The sequence below is a fragment of the Helicoverpa armigera genome, chromosome 17 (genome assembly GCF_030705265.1).
Source record: "Helicoverpa armigera isolate CAAS_96S chromosome 17, ASM3070526v1, whole genome shotgun sequence".
Lineage (NCBI taxonomy): Eukaryota > Metazoa > Arthropoda > Insecta > Lepidoptera > Noctuidae > Helicoverpa > Helicoverpa armigera.
Window position 1 is genome coordinate 11,021,413 of NC_087136.1, and position 19,842 is coordinate 11,041,254.

Here is a 19,842-nt window from a genome sequence, read left to right on the forward strand (position 1 = left end):
ACGTTTGCATGACATAACAATTTCAGACCACACAAGACGACATTCGTACTGTCCCGATAAAAATGACGACACGGGATGAGTTGCAGCTTTATTTAAAAAACGCTCAGTCATTAGTAATTAAATATAAACAAAATAAATGACGAATAACTGTCTATCGGCGTCTTTGAAATAGTTCTGTAATAATAAGTTGTAATAATAAGTTTGAAATAGTTTTGAAATAGCTGTCTGCTTTAAGGTATCTATCATTAACTTCGTTTAGGTTTTAAAATATTTTTTAGACCCTTAATGATGTTCGTTGGCTTTATGTGCTTATATGTTCTATGATCTTATACACAATTGATTCCATGTTGCTCCATATAGGGACCTGGGCTAGGGAATCGTTTAGGAGGAAGGGTTAAATACTGTGTCCATTATCTAGTTACCGGGGCTCTGGTACGCAAAGGGCTCCAGAAGGAACATGGTGGGCTTTAGTCAGTGAGTATCTGACACTTCCCACCCATTGTGGGAATGGTCATTATTTTGACAATTTACCCAAAAAGTTTCCATTATTTTATTTACAAAATGAGAAATAAATGAAAGCTATCTTATTACTCATCTTTCTGTCTGCCAATAGATATAACAGATAGATATCAAACAAAAACATGACTTTCATACATATCGATAATATCATTGCAAACATGATTTTATCAGCACTTGAAATAAGGTATTAAATAGCCAAATATTGCATACATTTGTGTTATCTTTATTTAAACAAATAGATTATAGGTAATATCCTAATGTTGCTAAAATATTTTGTTTAGTGGGGTCCTTGCGGTCAAGTAGTGGGCATTGTAGGTACACTGTGCAGGGCAAAAGTACTCTTGAGCATGAACTTTCGTTGTTAGAGGTGAATTAGTATATTGATACGTATATTAAGTAGCAGTTGTATCTATAGTTTATTTTTGGTCTATTAGACATGTTTAAAAAATTTTATTTCGTAACTGGTAGTCATGTAGTTCTTTTCTCTGCTATATTTTATTTGAATACTATCCATGTGCCAATTAAATGTTAATTTTCACCATAAATAATTTTAATGTAGGTACAGTGAGAAAAAAACATAGTAGATTAAAAATAAAAATTTATTAACGTAACAATTTTTTACATAAATATGACTGTGGATTATAACTCCTATGTATTTTATATGGAAACTCAAAACTACAAAAAAGATATATTTTGGATTACCTTACTGACTACTACTAGTTAAGTTGGGTTATTTTACTTCCTAGGCTTAAACTCAACCGAGAGTGGTATTCCAGGGATATAGAATAATCCTTTCTTTTCGAATGTTATCTCGTTTGGCGTCGGGAATTTAGGCAGAGGTTTTACTTCAAAGTTTAATATCACTGCAGACAACGCATAACGCATTGTGTTCTGACCGATGCGTTTACCTGGAAACAAAATAGAATATAATTTTAGTACGTACAGAATAAAACAAAATATATAGCCAAATGGCCAGGCAAATGTTGATTGTTTGTCAAAAACACTAGAACTTTCTTTAAGGTACTCAAAAACTATTGTTCATTATGATGTAAGTAATTCTAATGAATTTATATATTATTTTTTTTGATATTTATTATTACTATTATAACATGCTGGATTTAATGGTTTCTGACTGTACAAAATAATTGTGGTATATTAAAAGTCAAGCTTCAATAATTTGGAACCCAAAACCTCTATTAATGGTCGTTAATATGACGAGAAATAATTGGTAGTGATCCCTCCAATCTGTCAACTTGTCGCCCGTGACAATTAATGATGAATTTAATTAGCAATTAATAAATCGAGGTTATTCAATTATTCTGTCGGTTCAGTCAGTCGTGTCGGAAGTTTGCTGAAGCTATTGTATTTCCTAGTAGTAAATTAATTGTTTATTGAGTATCATTATTTGGTGGCTTTCCAAATATTTTTGCTGATTGTAATTATTTTATGAGTCTCGTATTTGTACATATAGGGTGTTGGAAGCCATATTCAGGATAACATCCTTCATATAAACGAAATTAGTAAAATAACTCAAATAGTAGGTACCAACTTTTTTTACCATAATAACTAATCTACCATATCTTCGTACAACATTCGTCCTTCCCCCCGGACCGCCGTAAGTTGCTAACGTGTCCTCAGTGTTATAAGTTTGTTTATTATAAATATTTTGTTACTTTACTTGAGTTAAAGTCCGTATAAAAAATAGGAGTGCATAAAACCGAGGAGCTGCAATATTGACGTTGACTCACGGCGTTGATACCTCCACCGTCCGTGTGCGCCTGGTACCCACTTGGCTCCCTACTACGCAGGAATTCCTTGCAGATAAGTGAAAATCCAATCACACTAATTAATCCTGCGCGGGCGCTCCACCCCCTCCTACTTGACACGCCCACTGCGCCCCAATTGGAGGAGCTGGTCAAAGCTGACCCCACCCCCTAGCAAATCGGACACCTTGGTCCCGCCTTCGTCGCTTGCGCAGATCCCGCCATCTTGATTAGTCGCACACCGTACTAATTGCTTCGTTATACTTCTGGTAACCTAGTAATTATGGACTCACCATTGAATAAATCAATCTCGGATTCGGATATTAACTTAACGGGAAGCACCAAGACATCGCCCAGCTATGTATTCCTACGCGCCAACAAACGAGGCCGGGAGGATGTATCAATTGGTGTGCAGTTGGACGAATTTAAGGAGGAGATGAGGAAAATGATGTCACTTTTCACAGAAAAGCGAGAAAATGAGATACATGAAATTAACATAACTTTAAAAGAAATTCAACAGTCTAACATGAATATAGAAACCTCAATTACTTTCTTAACTGCTCAAAATGAAGAGTTGAAGACGAAAATTCAACAATTAGAGAAGCAAACAAAAGAAGATAAGCAGTACATCTCAGTTTTGGAGAATAAACTCGAGGATCTGCAGATGGGTTGTCGTAAGACAAACTTTGTAATAAAAAATGTACCAAAAAAATCCAATGAGTCCAAAGAAGATCTTATAGATATGCGAATGTGTCTCTCCAACAACATAGACTGTAAAATCGTTAAATATGATATCAAGGATATCTACAGAGTGCATGGGCAAAATAAAGATAATCCTAATACACCAATTGTTGTGGAGACTGGTTCTACCCTACTAAAGACAGAAATCCTGAAAATGGGAAAGGCTTTCAACTTAAAGCACAAAAGTAAACTTTGCTGCAAACACCTTGGATTCAAAACCCAAGAAGATACTCCGATTTTCATAACGGAACACCCCAAAGGCTGCTTGCACTTCCTTGCCCGGGACTTGACCAAGTCTGGAAATTACAAGTTTTGCTGGACCGCTTATGGCAAAGTTTATATTAAAAAGGATGAGCAATCACCGACAATAATTATCAGAACAGAGGATCAGGTACATCAACTCTTACTAAAAAAATGACTCACTTTAATAATCTTATTTAGCTTAAGTCGTATAGTCAACATTGTATCGCGAATTTATATCTTAAATGTAATGTCAATGGAATATTTGTTAAGATCTTTCTTACTCTATACCTACTGTATTAAAACTACAGGCAACTTGATATTCTATATAGATATATGCACACTTAAAAAACCTCAAACACACTTTTCAAGCACACACACACAATTCCACATAATACAAAAATCACACACACTACGTTATCTAAAATCATACATATTGCACAGTAATACAACTCAAACTTTGCTGAAAATCACTTGCAGTTCTATTTTAAAATTAAAATCCATCACTGTGACAACATAAAAAGCCGAAATTGTGACTGTCCAAATATAGCCAAAGTAACACAAGCCAAATACTTAGGTGTACTGGTAGACCAAAGACTATCTTGAACACGCAGTTTGTGGTTAAGACGTTGAAGGTGATTGTCGTTATAACTCATTTAGAAATGTGCTAAATGAGATATATGTCTCTTTGGTGCAATCATTGCAATCATTGCACCAAAGAGACATATATCTCATTTAGCACATTTCTAAATGAGTTATGGCGACTAGTCACTTTCCTTGGTACAACGTGTCTTAGTACGCTGAATAACCAGCCCAATTTTCTAACCCTACAAGGTACGTGTTCAAGGTGGGGGTACCATGCAATCTGTCTTGGTGTACTGCATTCCTATTTGGGGCGGGTCTGCAAAAAGTAAATTCATTGAGGTGGAGCGAGCTCAACGCGCTCTTATAAAAACAATGTATTTTAAAAAACGAAGGTACCCTACAGAAAATCTCTATCAGATTAGTGATCTACTCTCGGTAAGAAAATTATATATTATACAAAGCATATTAAAAACACATAAGACCCTACCTTATGATGCATCCAAATTAAATAAAAGAAGGAAAGACATTATTGCACAAATCCCTAAAACAAACACCCGCTTTGCCAGTATTCAGCATAAAAAACGTTCGGCTAAATTATACAATAAAATAAATAAAGAATTATCTATATACTCTAAACAATATCGACAGTGTAAAAAAGATATAACTAAATGGATAAAAGAACTTACCTATGAGGAGACAGAAGCACTCTTAAAATAAGCTACATAATACACATTTATTCATAATAACATGTAAACACTCGCGCTCTCACTCATAAACACGCAAACACACACACACACGCACACACGCACGCACACACACACACTTACACTCACATACACATACATACACACACACACACACACACACACACACACACACACACACGCTTCGGCAAAACTTAATGCATACTTAATTGAATGTAACAAACAGATTTTCTTTTCTTTTTTAATTATAACGATCTCTTGATATGGAAGAGTGGAGTTGGAGTCTACTAATACAAGCATTATTTGCTTAAAAGTAGGCTCCAATCACATACTGATTGTAAACTACTTATTGAAGAAATAAATATTTTGTATTTTTTTTTTTTTTTTTTTTGTATACAAACTAAAAAACAGGATTTTTTTCCAAAACAAAAGAATGTCGATAATTCCACAGTAATATACCTATGCACATTCTAGGTCCTTCCCCAAAAGGCAAATACGTATAAGGCACGATGTTTGCAGCATTTTCTGGCAAGAACCTCTCAGGCCTGAACTCCTGAGGGTCAGGGAAGTAGTCGGGGTCCATCTGCATGCCAGACACATTGACGTAGACCACTGTGTTCGCGGGGATGGTCAGATGTTCGTCCACTTTGTAGCTCTTGAGGGCGAGGCGATCCATCCAACCCATGATTGGGTACTTTCTTAGGCTTTCTGAAACATAATTTTTTTTTGGCATTATTCATTGTTGGTACTATAGAGCAGAGTGGAGCAAAAGACTCTTTGTCCTTAATTTTAATTTTTGAGAATTAAGTCGTTTGCTACTTGAAGCTAAATTAATTTGAATTTGCTCGGATCAAGAGTAACGATAATAATGATGACGATTCTAACGCTGATGACGATGAGGATTTATTTATACAACTATCAACAACTGCCTGTGGCCGATAAAAGTGATGATAAAGTACTATTACTAGTAAGATATTGACTATGTAACGATAATGACGGTGTAGAATATTACGAAGATATGCGACTGTGATATACATCGTCATTGTTCAATGTTGATTATTGTATTTAGAATGTTTAGATTATGTTATGTTTGTAGATATAACAAACTAGACTTCAGAGTTTGTACCTTTAAGGCAAGCATCTAAGTAAGGCAGCTGTGCTAGACTCTCAGCGTCAAACTTCTTGTCTCCGAGAGCTTTCTTGGCAGCTGCGAGTTCCTCATACAATATTTGCTGAAACCGTTTAGCATAGGTAAGTTGCACAGTTCATTAGGAATTTTGATATTGGAACTTATATTTTACTATTTGCTTTTATGATAAATATACTATTATAGCAGTTTCCCACGGTCTCGATGGAACTCATTCCCACACCTAAATATAAAGTAGCTTGCGTTTTTCTATTATTTGTGCCCCAAAGACCAAGATTTAGTTTCGCATTTACACATATATGTAAGTAAGGAAAATTAGGGTCACAATACCTGTTTTTCAGGATAGTGAGCTAATTCATAAATGGTATAAGTGAGCGCTGCTGAAGACGTGTCATAACCTCCTTGCAGGAAGATCATAGCATTCGAGATTAAGACATCCTCATCCAAATCTGAAAATAAATAACAATACGAGAAAAAGCTTTTACTATTAATTCCTGGAACGTATTCATATAGTTAATTAATTGATTGTAGAAGACCAGCTGTTTCCCTCGATTCCAGCCAATTATTTTCGGGAATCAAAAAAGTACCACCATCAGCTTTTGCGATAAAAGTAAATGTACTTGTTAGGATACTATCCTTATTGCTGATCATTTAAACTTATAAATAAGAATCCTCTTTTTTTTCGTGTCAATAATTACCTTGGTTTTCCTTGACAGCATCTTGTTTCATCTTCAGCAGAGCATCAAGCAGATCTCTCTTGCCTTCCACCTGACCTTCGTAGCCTCCTCGCTCTTCCACCATCATCTTGAAAATCTTTCTAAAGTACACCACGGTGTGCTTGGGCCATAATGAAAACCTGGAATTGTTGATACAAAACATGAGGTAAAATTGTTACAGCATCTTCTTTATAAAGAAAGTAACTAAAAATTTTGCTGGTAATGTTCCTTTTTGATGAGTGCAGTGGTGTAGTTTTTAGTCTGCCCGTCTGTCTGCCTCACCTGCCTGCCTTAATTACCGTGTCACCCATAGTACATACTGTACAATTTGTATCTTCAATAGGTTTTCAACCTTATCACAGATTAATGTTCGATTGGTAAGATTTCACAGACTAGGATAGATTGATCTGCTGTCGTGTGTACAAGTTCTATTAAGTTTGGGACTAGATGAAATTCGGGGTTTGTGGGTTGATATCTTGATCACCATAATGGAAACCATTGGCCATCGCTATAGAAATCATATCCCTTTTATATCCGATAATACGTTGCTAAGCTCCTTACCTAAATATATCGACGATGTCAGGCAAGAAGAAGATGGAAGACCAGGACATGCCTCTCCAGGTGTTGTATTGCTCGAAGTCCTTGGTCATAGATCTGAGAGGTCCGGAGCTGTTCCTCGTGGCTTGGCATTGGATCCCGAATGATGACTCCCCAATAACATCAGTAGCGAAGTCCGCGAATAGTGACTGGAATGGTGAATTTCGAAGGTTTTTATTTGAAGTGTTACTTGGGATATTATAAAAGGTCACATTGTGAATTGTGCTTTCCTTGGACTTCACTGATATTTATTTATTTTTGTTTATTCTATTTTTAAATAATCACTTTTGTCAAAACCGTTCAAGACACAATAAACAAATATGTATGTTCACTTGCTGATAATAATTTATAGCTCGTGATAACAGATTCACTACAAACGTGACTTTCTTGATTCTTCTTATTTGTTTTAAGGTTATAATTTTGTTCCTTTATTGAAACTTATTGTTTCTTAGGATGAAATTCTTTTTGCATTTTCTACCATATCCTAGACCAAGTTAATCACAGTACACTTCATTCCAAGTTGAAACAACTATCGGCTATAACCATGAAAAAAAGCACAAATAAATTAAATTACCCTCAAATTGATAGTGATTCCCTTCTCATTGTCAGAGTTGATACGGTACACCAGGTCAGCCACCTTGCTCTGGTACAACTCCTGCCAGCCTCGCAGCTTCGAACCCGTGAACAGCATCGTCAGACGTCTGCGGACTGAGCTCCAGAGAGGATCCTGGATAGCCAGATATTTTAGTCTTAGCATCGCTTGTTTTAAGGTTCATTTTTGAATGGCAGAGGAAAAAAATATTGTATACTGCTGGCCACAACATTTTTTATGCTGCCAAAGCTTCTTTCTATGACAGAGAATAGAGAAAGCACAAATATTTATCGTTGCGCTCGCACTCACAAGGTTTGTTTCATTTGAACGGTCCAGCGTCAATTAGGTTTTCATGGAATTTCTTAAAGCCAATTTTGTGAAAGCATCCAAAATGGCTAAAACCGTGGGCTAAAATGATTTCACTGCCCAAAATATACTTACATCAACAGTAAACAAATTCAATGCTCCCATAGGATCTGTCTTCCCTGACGCGAGCAGCCTGTTCTTGAAGATATCAGCATCTTTGACGAGGACCTGCCGCGCGAGGTTCGGGTCGTTGATGACCAGGCCGCGGCGCCAGAACACCCAGATACCGACGTATGGAGCCCCCTTGAATTCTCGGTATAGCTCAGTCAGCCAGACACCCTGGGAGAGTTAATAAATGTTTGTGATTATAAATACGAAAGGAATGTTTTTGATGCGGTAAGATAAAATAGTGTATTGCTTGTAACAGCTAGTGAAGTAATTTTTTTACAGTCCTATTGTAGGGCTGCGGCCTCTGCTCATACAAAGAAGGAATGAGCGTTAATCACCACGCTGCTTAAAGGTACTTGCTTATTTGTCTTAAAACCATTATTAGTATTTCCTTGTAAAGTTTCTTAAAATGTAACTTGAATTTAATCTGCACATGAAATATATAACTACCGATTTTATAAGTAAAATTGAATGTCGTCTGATCTATGTAAGAGATTTTTCCAAACATTGCTAATTACCACAGCTTCTCACTTTACAAAATGATCGTCAAATGAAACAGACTGACGAGATAACATGACTTCTAGCAGACTAGCTAGTAAGATAAATGATTCCTACAGATAACTGACAGAGATGGATCTAGCGAGAACATTCGTAACAGGTAAAATGTATTCACGAGGTATTCATTCATCATATTTGTAGCGAGTGATTTTTTACCCAGAAATATACGCCGAGAAATAATATGAAGTCGGCATTGTGACAGAAGTATATGTCATTGGAATTGGTATTATCTAATTTTGGTGTCATAATCCTCGCGATAAAAAGTTGCAAAGAATTGTTTTATCGAGTTATTAGTTTTTCTAAGCGATTTCATCAATTTCCTCAAGGAATACCCAGATAAAAACTATCCTATCATTATTGTGTTGTATAAGTCTAATTATTGCAGATTCATCGAAATGCATTGAATTGTTCAATTTTTAAGTTTAAGATAAAATAACGTAATACTGTTATTAACATGACTCTTAATTGGTCTTAATGAGCCGAATTAAATTAGAGAGACAAAATCTATAAAGTCATCATTGAGATAAGATGGCCGGCATCGTTTTGAGACAATAATAAATATTTAAAACATCTGGCAAGTTAGTAATGACTTGCATTGTTGTGACAAATCTTTATCTTAGAATGGAAATACACAAGTATTAGACAATTATGATGTATTGGTAATGTGAAATGCTAAATTGAGGTGGTTGCACATCTATTTGCTAACTAGCTACTGCCAGCTATTCCACTCGCATCCCGTGGGAACTTCTTCATGAACCCAGATAATAATAGTCTATAGCATTTCTCAAAAAATGGGCTAGCGCTGAAATAGTTTCTGAGGTTAGCGCGTTCAAGAAAACAAACAAACAAACTCTTCAGCTTTATAATATTAGTATAGATTCGAGTTAAACACATAGAAACGAAATGAATTTTAGAATTCTTCACATGATATCTTATGAAACCAATTACATATACCTACATACACCACAAGTTAACCATTCTGAAAAAAAAATCCAGTACTAGGTATACCTCTTGTACCTCTATGAAGCTATGAAATATATTCGTATTTGACCTCTTTTATTAATTCAAATAAGAATGCCAAGTTGTATATTGTTCTTTTATAAATTAAATATACTTAATCTAGGACTATGTTTACGTTTAAAAAAAAGTATTTATATCCGCACGTGACCTTGATAAGATTGTAATGTTTTGTTAGCCTTTAACATTACATAAAGATAGTTATAATGGTTTTTGAAAAAAAGATTGGTCTCGAATTTTTATATGATTCGGAATCGGAATGCCTTTGATGATAACCGACATACCTAGCTGTGTAGTTAGCCAAAACAGAAACTATGATTTGATAGTCATTTAACGAAGACTGGTGATTAGAATAGTCAATAACACTATATTTCATTTTTAAGGTTTAAATATAATTAAAAAACAAAATAATCATGTCATCGTCGCTGTATATAAATATGTTACAGTAGGTATTATGTTACAAAAAATAAAAGATCTGTGGACACACAATTTTTGAGGTATAGTATAACTAGCAGATATAGCTATAACAGTATTTCCCCACTATTTAATGGACTGTATTATACGTATAAACCTTTCTCTTGAAACATTCTATCTGATAAAAACAAAAAACCGCATGAAAATCGGTTGCGTAGTTTTGAAGATTTAAGCGTAAAAATGGGACATAGTGATAGAAAAAGCGACTTTGTTTTATACTACGCAGTGAATAGTATTGCAGACTCATTTGGTGAAAAGCTTGATAAGTAAGTACATAACGCCCATTTATGTTTTGTATATCTTCAAATATGACAACACTCAATCAAAGCTAGACGCGATGACATGAACTAATTACTCTGCGTGTCTTTAATAAGGATAAATATATCAGCCCTTTTATCACTGTTATATCGATAAAATTAGTGTGGACCTCATTAGAGATAATTATAATATAATACATGTAACATCGTATTGATAACCTTTAGTTAAAAAGTTGTAACATAGTTTCACAAGTCATGGTCCAGATTAGGTTTTTTACTATTTATGAGATAATTATTGGGAGCTGTACTAATTTGTTTGTGTTGTAGGGAAATAATATTAAGTACCTATACGATATCTCATTACAATTGAATCGTAATAAAAATATTTTGCTAAATTCACGTTAACTCAATTGTTTTCTTGTTTTGACGAGACTCAAAAAAAAACATTTAGTGCAAAAATATGAACAGTCATTTACAAGTGTTTACAAGAAAATCATTGTGTAATAATAACTACTTCACAATTATTTTGACGAAAGTATTAATCGTTTTATTCTTTTCCAGTGAATCACATTAAATGAGGGAGTGACAGGGTTTGGTTATCAAGGCTTTATTTTTCGTGAAGTGAAGGGACTATACTTCTTTAATAATGATTTATAGATGGGATCGGATATTTATTTTTTTCGATACCGGCTTATTTTTTAAGAAAGACAATATGAATAACGAAAAAGTCCTACTTACCGGATTCTTCTTCTGCAAAAACGTCAAAGATCCGAGAATAGGGTGCACATCACTTTGAGGCACCCCAAGGTTCTTCCAATAATTCTTCATAGAAATCCATTTTACGTACCACCATACAAGGAATATAGCAATCGGTACCAAAAGTACGAGATACATGGTACAAAGGCGCAAGGCTACTAAACCCTGTTATTGTCTTACTGATTATATATGTGAAGATGTTTCTGAGGTCGCCCCACGCTACACTCAGAGAAGATATAAAATTTGGAAATAAAGAAACCCTTGGTTTCGAAGCTGGCAACAGTCGTGAAGATGATCAGAAAAACGCTGATGAAGCTCTGGAGGAAATAAGACCAAAAAGCGATTAGGATTAAGACCAATTTTAGAATGACAAAAATATAACTTTGGACCAAGAAGAAGTATTGGTGTCCCGTAAGAAACTTCAGCTGTCTAAAGCTTGTCGAATGATAGACAATTTCTGTAGTAAATGGTATATATAACCCGATAAAGTCAAGGAGATAACAGTTGATTGAAACCGCGTGCTTTTCTTACTAAGATAATATATTTAATATGTCATATGATGAAACGTCAGAACGTAATCATAATGACATATAATATTAAAATTGCTTGTAATGCAGCTTAAAATTTTATAACAGTGACGAGCGAGAGCGATTTTGTACTGGATATTCAAACTATATACGGGATCAAGAAATGAATGAGGCCTATGTACAGCAGCTGAGATGATGATGACGATGATGAAGACAGACATGGGTACAAAGATATATTGCTGTCATATCCTTGATTTTTACCAGCAGTTTTCATTTGACAAATACACAATGAGTTGGTAGGAAGGACTAGACTCAATTTGTTTCATTTTTGTTGTGATGGCTTTTTCTAATGAGAAAGACAGGATTAGGTCTCAAATATAATGATAATCTCTAGCTAGAGTCACGTAAGAATCAATTTTGTTTTTACGTGCCTGTATGCCTGATAAAAATTTCCACATGTTTTTGGTGGTTCCTGATCCTAAAGAAGAAACGTATCATTTATAGTCTCGATGGAATCAAGCGTTACATCTGTTTGTGTACCTATTAAGCCCTTTATGGCATTCTGACTCATTGACATCGACCCAAAACCTGATATTTAAAGAATTGAGCTGTTACGCAAAAGTGTGGTTTCCTTTATAAGGTTACTTGAAGTAAAGGAGCTTATTATGGTCATGGAGATATGAATACCTCCATACAGGCCCTACCTATTACAAGTACAAATAATTGTGGTGATTGAAAAGCCACTAATTAGTGTAAGAAGTCATTGACTTCTAGTAATATTGTTGCTAACAAGTTGAATTGTAATGTTGTTAAATATTTCTGTCGAAAAAATACTGCCAGTCATGATTTTCCTGTTCTTATCTCTATGTTAGTTGTCGTCGACACAGCATGTCAACTTATGAGCAACTTTCTCAGTCATATCGTTTATATCAGCTATCAGTACCTATCGCTTCTTTGGTGGTCTCTTGGTGATTAATCTCCAAATATTTTTATAGCACGGTTGCTGGTGCAGTTATTTTGGTTTTCTAATGATAAATCAGTTTATAAGAGTTGTTTAAAATATAGTTTAGTGCATTTCGTGATGTGGAAAAAGTGGTAATGTGCAAAGATCTGGAGGCCGCTTCAAATCTAGATGTCGGGATGTAGTGGTGAAAGTAAAAAAATATGAGTGCCAGGTGTCTGAGAGCGGTGTCGACGATAGAGCGAAGTGGGTGGGAAGTGGGAAGTCAGGAAAGCTGACCCATGTGGGATACATAGCAGGAAGAGAGAATGTGTATAAGGTAGAAATGTGAAATAGTTCTTATGGATTATGGATCCTGATGGGCACAGCAATACTTAGAAGGTACGTGATCTTTTGTTGTGTTTTAACCAAGGTTAAAATGTTTAATTACCACAATTTGTGTATTTGTGTAATTGTTTGAATAAAAGAGGTATTATTTTGTTCTCATAAAATGCAACGTTGTATGATACTCTCAATGTTTGATGCACATGATTATGTTCAATTAGGATTTCTGTCACGAATGAGGAATATCCAAATGATCCGAGTTGGCTCTCGACTGCATTCGCATAAACATAATGCATCTCAATTCAATGCAAATATTTATGTAACTTGCGTGTGCACTTTAAATGGGCCTGGAGGGCATTGAACCTTTTTTTCAATTACATCTTTTTAAACGACTTCAAAAAAAGGCTGAAGTATTTTTATTTTTTTGAAGTCAGTAGCGAAGTAGTTTTCTATTAAAACGGTTCTCTATTAAAAAAAAATGTTGAGAACATCTAGCGAATAATGTAATTTTCTTTCCCAATAACTCGAGTAACGCAAAACCAAAAAAATATATTGATTCAATAATTAAAACCAAATTACTTTTCCTTCCAAAGAATTTCACATTAATTTTAGCAATTAAAAAATTAATATTTCAAAGGCCAACGCAGAAACCATTAGGAGTCCTTTGTCTGCCAAGCACCCATTGATTAGGCGGAATAATAGCGTTATTGTAATTCAATTAGCGAGGCCCTGGGTTCGATTCCCGACGCCAATTATACGTGGGACAATGGACTAAAATATCCCTTGGTATCGGTACCTCATATTTGGAAGATATCGGCTGGAAAATTTGGTGAGCATATGTTATTGTATTATTTAGGATTCGCTCTCATTTGTCATACATATGTTGTCCAGGATTACAGGTTTCTAAAACTTTATTTTTGGACCACTACATCGTCTACTAATCTTTGATAAAGATATCTAGCAGACAGATTTAAATCTACACAAACAAAATGAAAATATACAAGTCATTATAATTTTACAAATTATCACAGCGGAAAAACTTATAAATAGAGCCTTTACTGATGTTGATAGGATAATTGTCTGTCAGGCATCACTGACTAGACACGATAGATAACAAGCTTATTATTGTTACATAATCAAACAAAAAAATTATGTACCTATGTGAGGGCTTGATCATATGGATATCGAGAGATCTCTCCTGGACACCACCGGCGCAGGTCTGTGGGCGGTGAGTCTTTGATAGCTCACCGTTCTTTCGTGTCGTGAAAGACGACAGGCCCGTATCGGCCATGTTCGACGCACTCCTCACCTTAGAGAGAGAGTAAGTAAACCCCAGCGGGGCCCACCAGGGCCAAAGCCAGCCGGGGCTGCGGGATTGTTCGAAAGAGTTACCTACCATGGCCTTGTTACATGAAGTACTCACGAAGGAACATGGTTTTACTCACTAAAAGTTTGGCATTCCTTCACGTTGCAACCTTAGCGGGAAGGGTCTTTAATGATTTCTTACCAAAAAAGCAAATAGTATCTAAATATGTACCTATAGTTATTTGACTTAAAATACGCATTAGATTCGTTAGTATTTTGTAGACTTGAATCTCAAGGTACATTCAGTTGAGTCTTTGACTGTCTCGGATATGAATTATAATAAAATGAATGGATTTTATTTAACTTTAAACCTGTACATTATAATTTTAAAATAAATTAGATCTATATTAACATTAAATAAAAAACATAAAAAGGAAAATTCAAACTACACAACAGTCTAAGTTGCGAACAACTACAAATATTACAAAGTCATAATATCGTTTTAAATAATTAATTCACTCCGGCACTTTTGCAGTCAAATAAAACAGAGCTCGTGGCTCAGTCAAAGCCGCTCAATTGATCTTAAAGTTAAGCAACGTTTCCGTTCGTCCGTGGATGGGTGACCAGACTGGAAGTTTGGCAATCCAAGTGGGTATTGGAATAAACGGGTAATTGCGTTGAGGAGGTCAGATAGGCAGTCGCTCTTTGTAAAACACTGGAACTCAGCTGAATCCGGTTAGACTGGTAGTCAACCCCAACATAGTTGTTAAAAGGCTAGACAGATGATGATAATTTTGTAGACAATTTTATAATTATCGTAATGAAAAACAAAATATTTTCGATAAAAAAATTAAATAAGTAAGTAAACCATGACTATGTAGTCTACTATTTACTATGACTTGCGATTTATAAGTTTGTGATATGCTACATTACATAAAATCTGAAATTTTCCTTATTATTTTCCTTGTACCCAATTTGAGGAGGAACTTAACTAAAGATAAAAACAATCTTTATATGTCTTTTTATTTCTAAACTCAGATTCGAATAAAATAAGGTTAAAATCAATGTTGATACAATAATTAAAATATCTTCAGGAACTAAATCAATTCCCTTCATCTTTAATACTAGTATTTATTGCCTTGCTCAAAACAAACAAATAAAAAGTTATTTTCCTAAAATTAATTATTTGTAATGTTAAAAGATTATCACGTAAACAAACAAACAAACACAGATACTACAACATATACCTACTCGAAAAGTAAACAAATATATTTATATTCACAATTTTTAATCGCAATCATTTGTGTGTGATGCTATTTCGGGACTAATTAAAACAAAGAAAAGTAATTAATATAATTGGTCTGAGCATGTAATTACTCAGCAGTGGCTCACAGCATTTATAATGTTAATTAATACTGACGTTCTGTCTCAATAATTTCATGAAGTTTTTAATGAATATTTTTGCGAAAAAGACTTTTAACTTGCTGATTACTGAAATATGTCATTAATTGGCTCATAAGTTTCAGGTGCTAATTGGACCATAAAATACCAAAATACTGTAAGCCATAAAATACATATATGGAGCATTCCTTAGATAGATATATACCTAAGTTCAATGCAGAATTTAGGAACACTTGATGATCTATAGAAATGCTTGTTGCATTTGCTGTATATTGGTAGTAGTTCAAATTACTGTCTTATCAAAGGGCATTGTGTTACCCGGTTACTCAGCTGTGGAGGTCAGAGTAGAAGTTGGATACTCTATCTAGAGGTATATAATGTAGTACAGTATCAATTAATGGAATTCATATATATATATAATCTTTATTTATCAGACAATACACAGTCCATTTTGTTAGTAAAAACACAACTTAAAATTATTGTTAGTAGTTAAACATAATTACACAAATTTACCCTCACGCTATCCTCACTACCAACTTCACAAAATGCCTAAAGATAGGAGAGTACAGATTCTCCGCCACTGTTTTTAAGATGCTGTTGTTACTAGCCCGAATCCTAGTTATTATTGATGCCGTTTTTTTTCTTATTAAGGCGTAAAAGTCATCGGTTCGATTTTCCGCAAACATTTCCGACGCACTACGGAAGCGGGGTAATCCCAACATCATCCTAAAAATATTATTATATTGGACACGCAGGGCGTCCAGCGATCTTTTGGTACAGCTGATCCATAGACCCCCCGTGTACAGACCCTGACAGTACGCTTTAAACAGCGTAATTTTAACCTGATCGGTACAACGGTGAAATCTACGTGCCAACATATTACCTCGGACCAACGTATTACACAGCGGTGAGAGGCTATTACCTGATATTATACCAATTTGTATGTCCGATGGTATGTTTGGTTATTACTCTTTCGCCCAAAAACTACTGGATGGATGTGCTGAAACTTTTTATGCATGTACGAAGTTCCTTCAGAAAGGCAAAAACCGCTCGCAAAGGCATACCGTAAAATCAAAAAACATTTGATTGTATCGAGAAACAAATTAAAAGGACGAATGCTAGTCCAATCCAAAAAAGGCTCGCTGAAACGGATATTCATAAACAGACATTTCGGTCACAATCCGAAATGAAAAACCCGAGTAAATCTGAATCGAGAGCAAAGGAATCGATTCTCGCCATATCCTAGACAGGCATAAATCGACGTTGGGGTCTGCTAGCTTTTAGGGTCCCGTAGGGCGTGGAGCCGAACGATCTACGAGTCGTTGCGGGTTTCATAGCTGTCCTGGGCGAAGCGTTGCACTATGTAATAAAAATGTGTTGCAGTTGAATATTGCCGTTTTAAAAAAGTGTGCTATATCTATTCTATGTAATCTAATCTTCTTTGTAACTATCAGTTTGTTTGTTGCTTCGTTTTGCTTGAAGGAAGAAGGAAATAAATCATGAATATTGGACCGATTTAAAAAATGAAAATCATTGACCATGATTCTTGTTTTTTTATTTTTGTGACAAAAGATGCTATCGATGTTCAATTGTCGATACCGTGTGCATGATACGAATAGCTGGGCTACTTAATTATTCTGATCTGATTATTGTAATTGACTTCTTCCAATGTAGGGAATAACTAGGCCTATATTCCTCTCGCACTTGGCAGGGCGATTATATTCAAAGGCTGGGCGGGCCGCGCATATTTCATCTCGGTCGTCGATAGCTCATATGAAATATAGCCGCAGAGGTAACTATGAACGCTGTTTAAGATATTTTTATGTCCCAAGTATTTTGCCTCGGATACGTATGTACGTGGGTGCCAATGATATAAAAGAATTATGTGCTGTTTTATTTTCTAAGGAGACGTAAAATATTCTTTCTTCTTCTGTGTATGAATTTGATTATGGATAGTAAAATATATTCAAATGTGTTTCGTGAATATGTCTGCTGTTTGGGTAGTTTATTTCTTGATTTTAGTGCTTATTTAGAAAGCTATTTTATTTCATGCCTGTATGAAATATGTTTGGGCAGTAACTTTACAACAACAATATGAAAATCAACGCACCACTCTGACCGTTACCAAAAAATCTGTACGTTCCATTACGCCATAACAAAAACACAAGGAGCTTATACCTTAGTTGGTCTATAAATTATTCACAAACCAAATTACCTCAGAGTGTGTAAAAAACCTTCCAGAATTTACCTTCAGCATAAAACGGAACGCTTAGTTTAAAATTCAAATTTGGAAGCGTCTAACACGGCTGCCGCTCAGTCGATTTAAGTGCAAATACGTCCGAGTAGCGGAGTCGCCGGCGCTGGACATTTGCCATGGTAATGAGGGACTCCCACCACTGGCCGGTTAATTCTATTCATGGCTACAATAGTACGAATGCACAGTACAAATAGCGAATTACGCCCGCACTGAATAAAAGAAATGTGTGGTTTTAGCTTCTTTTTCTTTCTTTCTTCAATGCAATCTGCGCTGTTAGATTAGCATAAGTAGGGTCGGAAGCTTGGCAGGTGCTGGACAGACGTAATGACTGAATTATACGTCATAGGCGGCTTCGAACTATGAGTTATGCTGCGAGATATGAATATTTTTAATGAAATATATTTTTACTTCATCAAAATTTTGTCATTTCTCATCTTCCACGGCTAAACTTAGACATTTCCCAAACATCGTCCTAAAGCTATATTTGGACTGCTTCTAGCAGATTTACGTAACCAGAAATAGGTCAAAGGTCGCTTTTCAGTACTGGGATTCTATAAAACTCGATCAACAACTCGCATTTCACTTCGATTCGTAATGTCATTTCATACTTTAGGGGAGGTAGGGGAGGGATGGGCACTTTTTCACAATTTATTGCATAAAAAATCAGATTTTACAGATCATTATCAACTTTTATTGCCATTTCTTATATTCGGCTAGATATAATGAAAGAGCTTTCCTAAAAATTACAATCAGTTTCAACATTACGAGATATTTAAACGGTTTTATTTAGCTCACCCCGTTTGTTTTATTATTTATTCTTGGATCAAATTTAGTAATTCAAATTTCACCCTCTTCCTGTCAACCGATTGGTCTGAAATTTTGTATACACCTTTAATTAAATCCAATATGGCCGCCGGCACAAAATGGCACAGCCCCCTCAATATGGGTATCAAATGAAAGGGCTACACAAGTAGAATACTGTCAGCAACCCCAGCGGGGCGCAACAGGGCCAAGGCCTGCCTGCACGTCGATTCTATAAAATTCGAACAACAACTCGCATTTCACTTCGCTATTCACTCTCACTTCGCATTCGATTCAGAACGACCTTGATTTTGCATTCTGTAAACATCACCTAATCACTTGCGAAGTGAAGTGAGCTCGACATCGACCAATGCTGTGCTAGTGACTTCCCACTCGACAAAATGTCAACCGAGATTAATCAGTTTTAATTTTATCAGTTTTGACACAGAATTTTAGCTAAATATGATGTTTTAGTTATAATTTGTTATTGTAAGGAATTTGAGGCAGCTTTTAAGTATAAAATAAACAGAAATCTCTAAATTTGTGCTGTGAATATAATCTATGCTTACCCTACGAAAAAAAATACTGACAGCGCCAATTTGCCTTTCTTGCTGATTTTGAGGAAACCTTATATATTTTTTACTACGGCCGGATTGTTCAGAGCTTCCACTACTTCATTTATGCAACGAGATGCAGACGGTTGCGATAAATAAGTTCTGATGCCCTCTTTAATAACCTTCTGGTAACCGCCACTAGCCAAGAATGATAAAGTACATAGTATCTGTGAAACAATAAATCAATAAAAAATGTAATACCTACTTTATCTGGATTTAGTGAAAACAAAATTGAGACCAATTTGGTTATTTTCATGCTTAAGAGAATACCAATATTATAACTGAAGTACAGAGTCTTTTGAAAACATATCAGCTGGGGGAAACCACATAAAGGGAATACTCCTTATTAAGAACTAAGTGTTTTTCTTATTATTGTGTGCTTGATTACAATTTTTCAACTATAAACTGTGTCAATACTTACTTTTACACGAGTTGTAAGTCCTTTGCCTCGACGTTTTGTGGGCTTTATCAGGGGCAGTAAATCAGACTCCAGTTGGTCAATTAGCTCCTTT

General features: G+C 35.2%; 1 protein-coding gene across 1 annotated transcript; it reads right to left on the bottom strand.

Annotated features, from left to right (window-relative positions):
- Positions 1 to 1,100: 1,100 nt before the first annotated feature.
- LOC110381042 (cytochrome P450 6k1) lies at positions 1,101 to 11,600 on the bottom strand. The gene is made up of 9 exons (XM_021341230.3): positions 11,123 to 11,600; positions 8,046 to 8,249; positions 7,587 to 7,739; positions 6,977 to 7,161; positions 6,398 to 6,555; positions 6,030 to 6,148; positions 5,679 to 5,784; positions 5,012 to 5,260; positions 1,101 to 1,427 (listed from the first exon to the last, which is right to left on the bottom strand). Exons 1-9 carry the CDS (start codon positions 11,276 to 11,278, stop codon positions 1,255 to 1,257), a joined length of 1,503 nt encoding a protein of 500 aa, XP_021196905.3. The 5' UTR covers positions 11,279 to 11,600; the 3' UTR covers positions 1,101 to 1,254.
- Positions 11,601 to 19,842: the final 8,242 nt, after the last annotated feature.

Bases quoted from the DNA above. Each gene is read 5' to 3' on its own strand.
- LOC110381042 (XM_021341230.3), bottom strand. From the start codon at position 11,278: ATGTATCTCGTACTTTTGGTACCGATTGCTATATTCCTTGTATGGTGG. The intron at 7,162-7,586 runs GTAATTTAATTT...TCACCATTCCAG, and splicing joins GAATCACTATCAATTTGAGG to TCACTATTCGCGGACTTCGC. The intron at 6,149-6,397 runs GTAATTATTGAC...ATTTATTTTCAG, and splicing joins TGCTGTCAAGGAAAACCAAG to ATTTGGATGAGGATGTCTTA.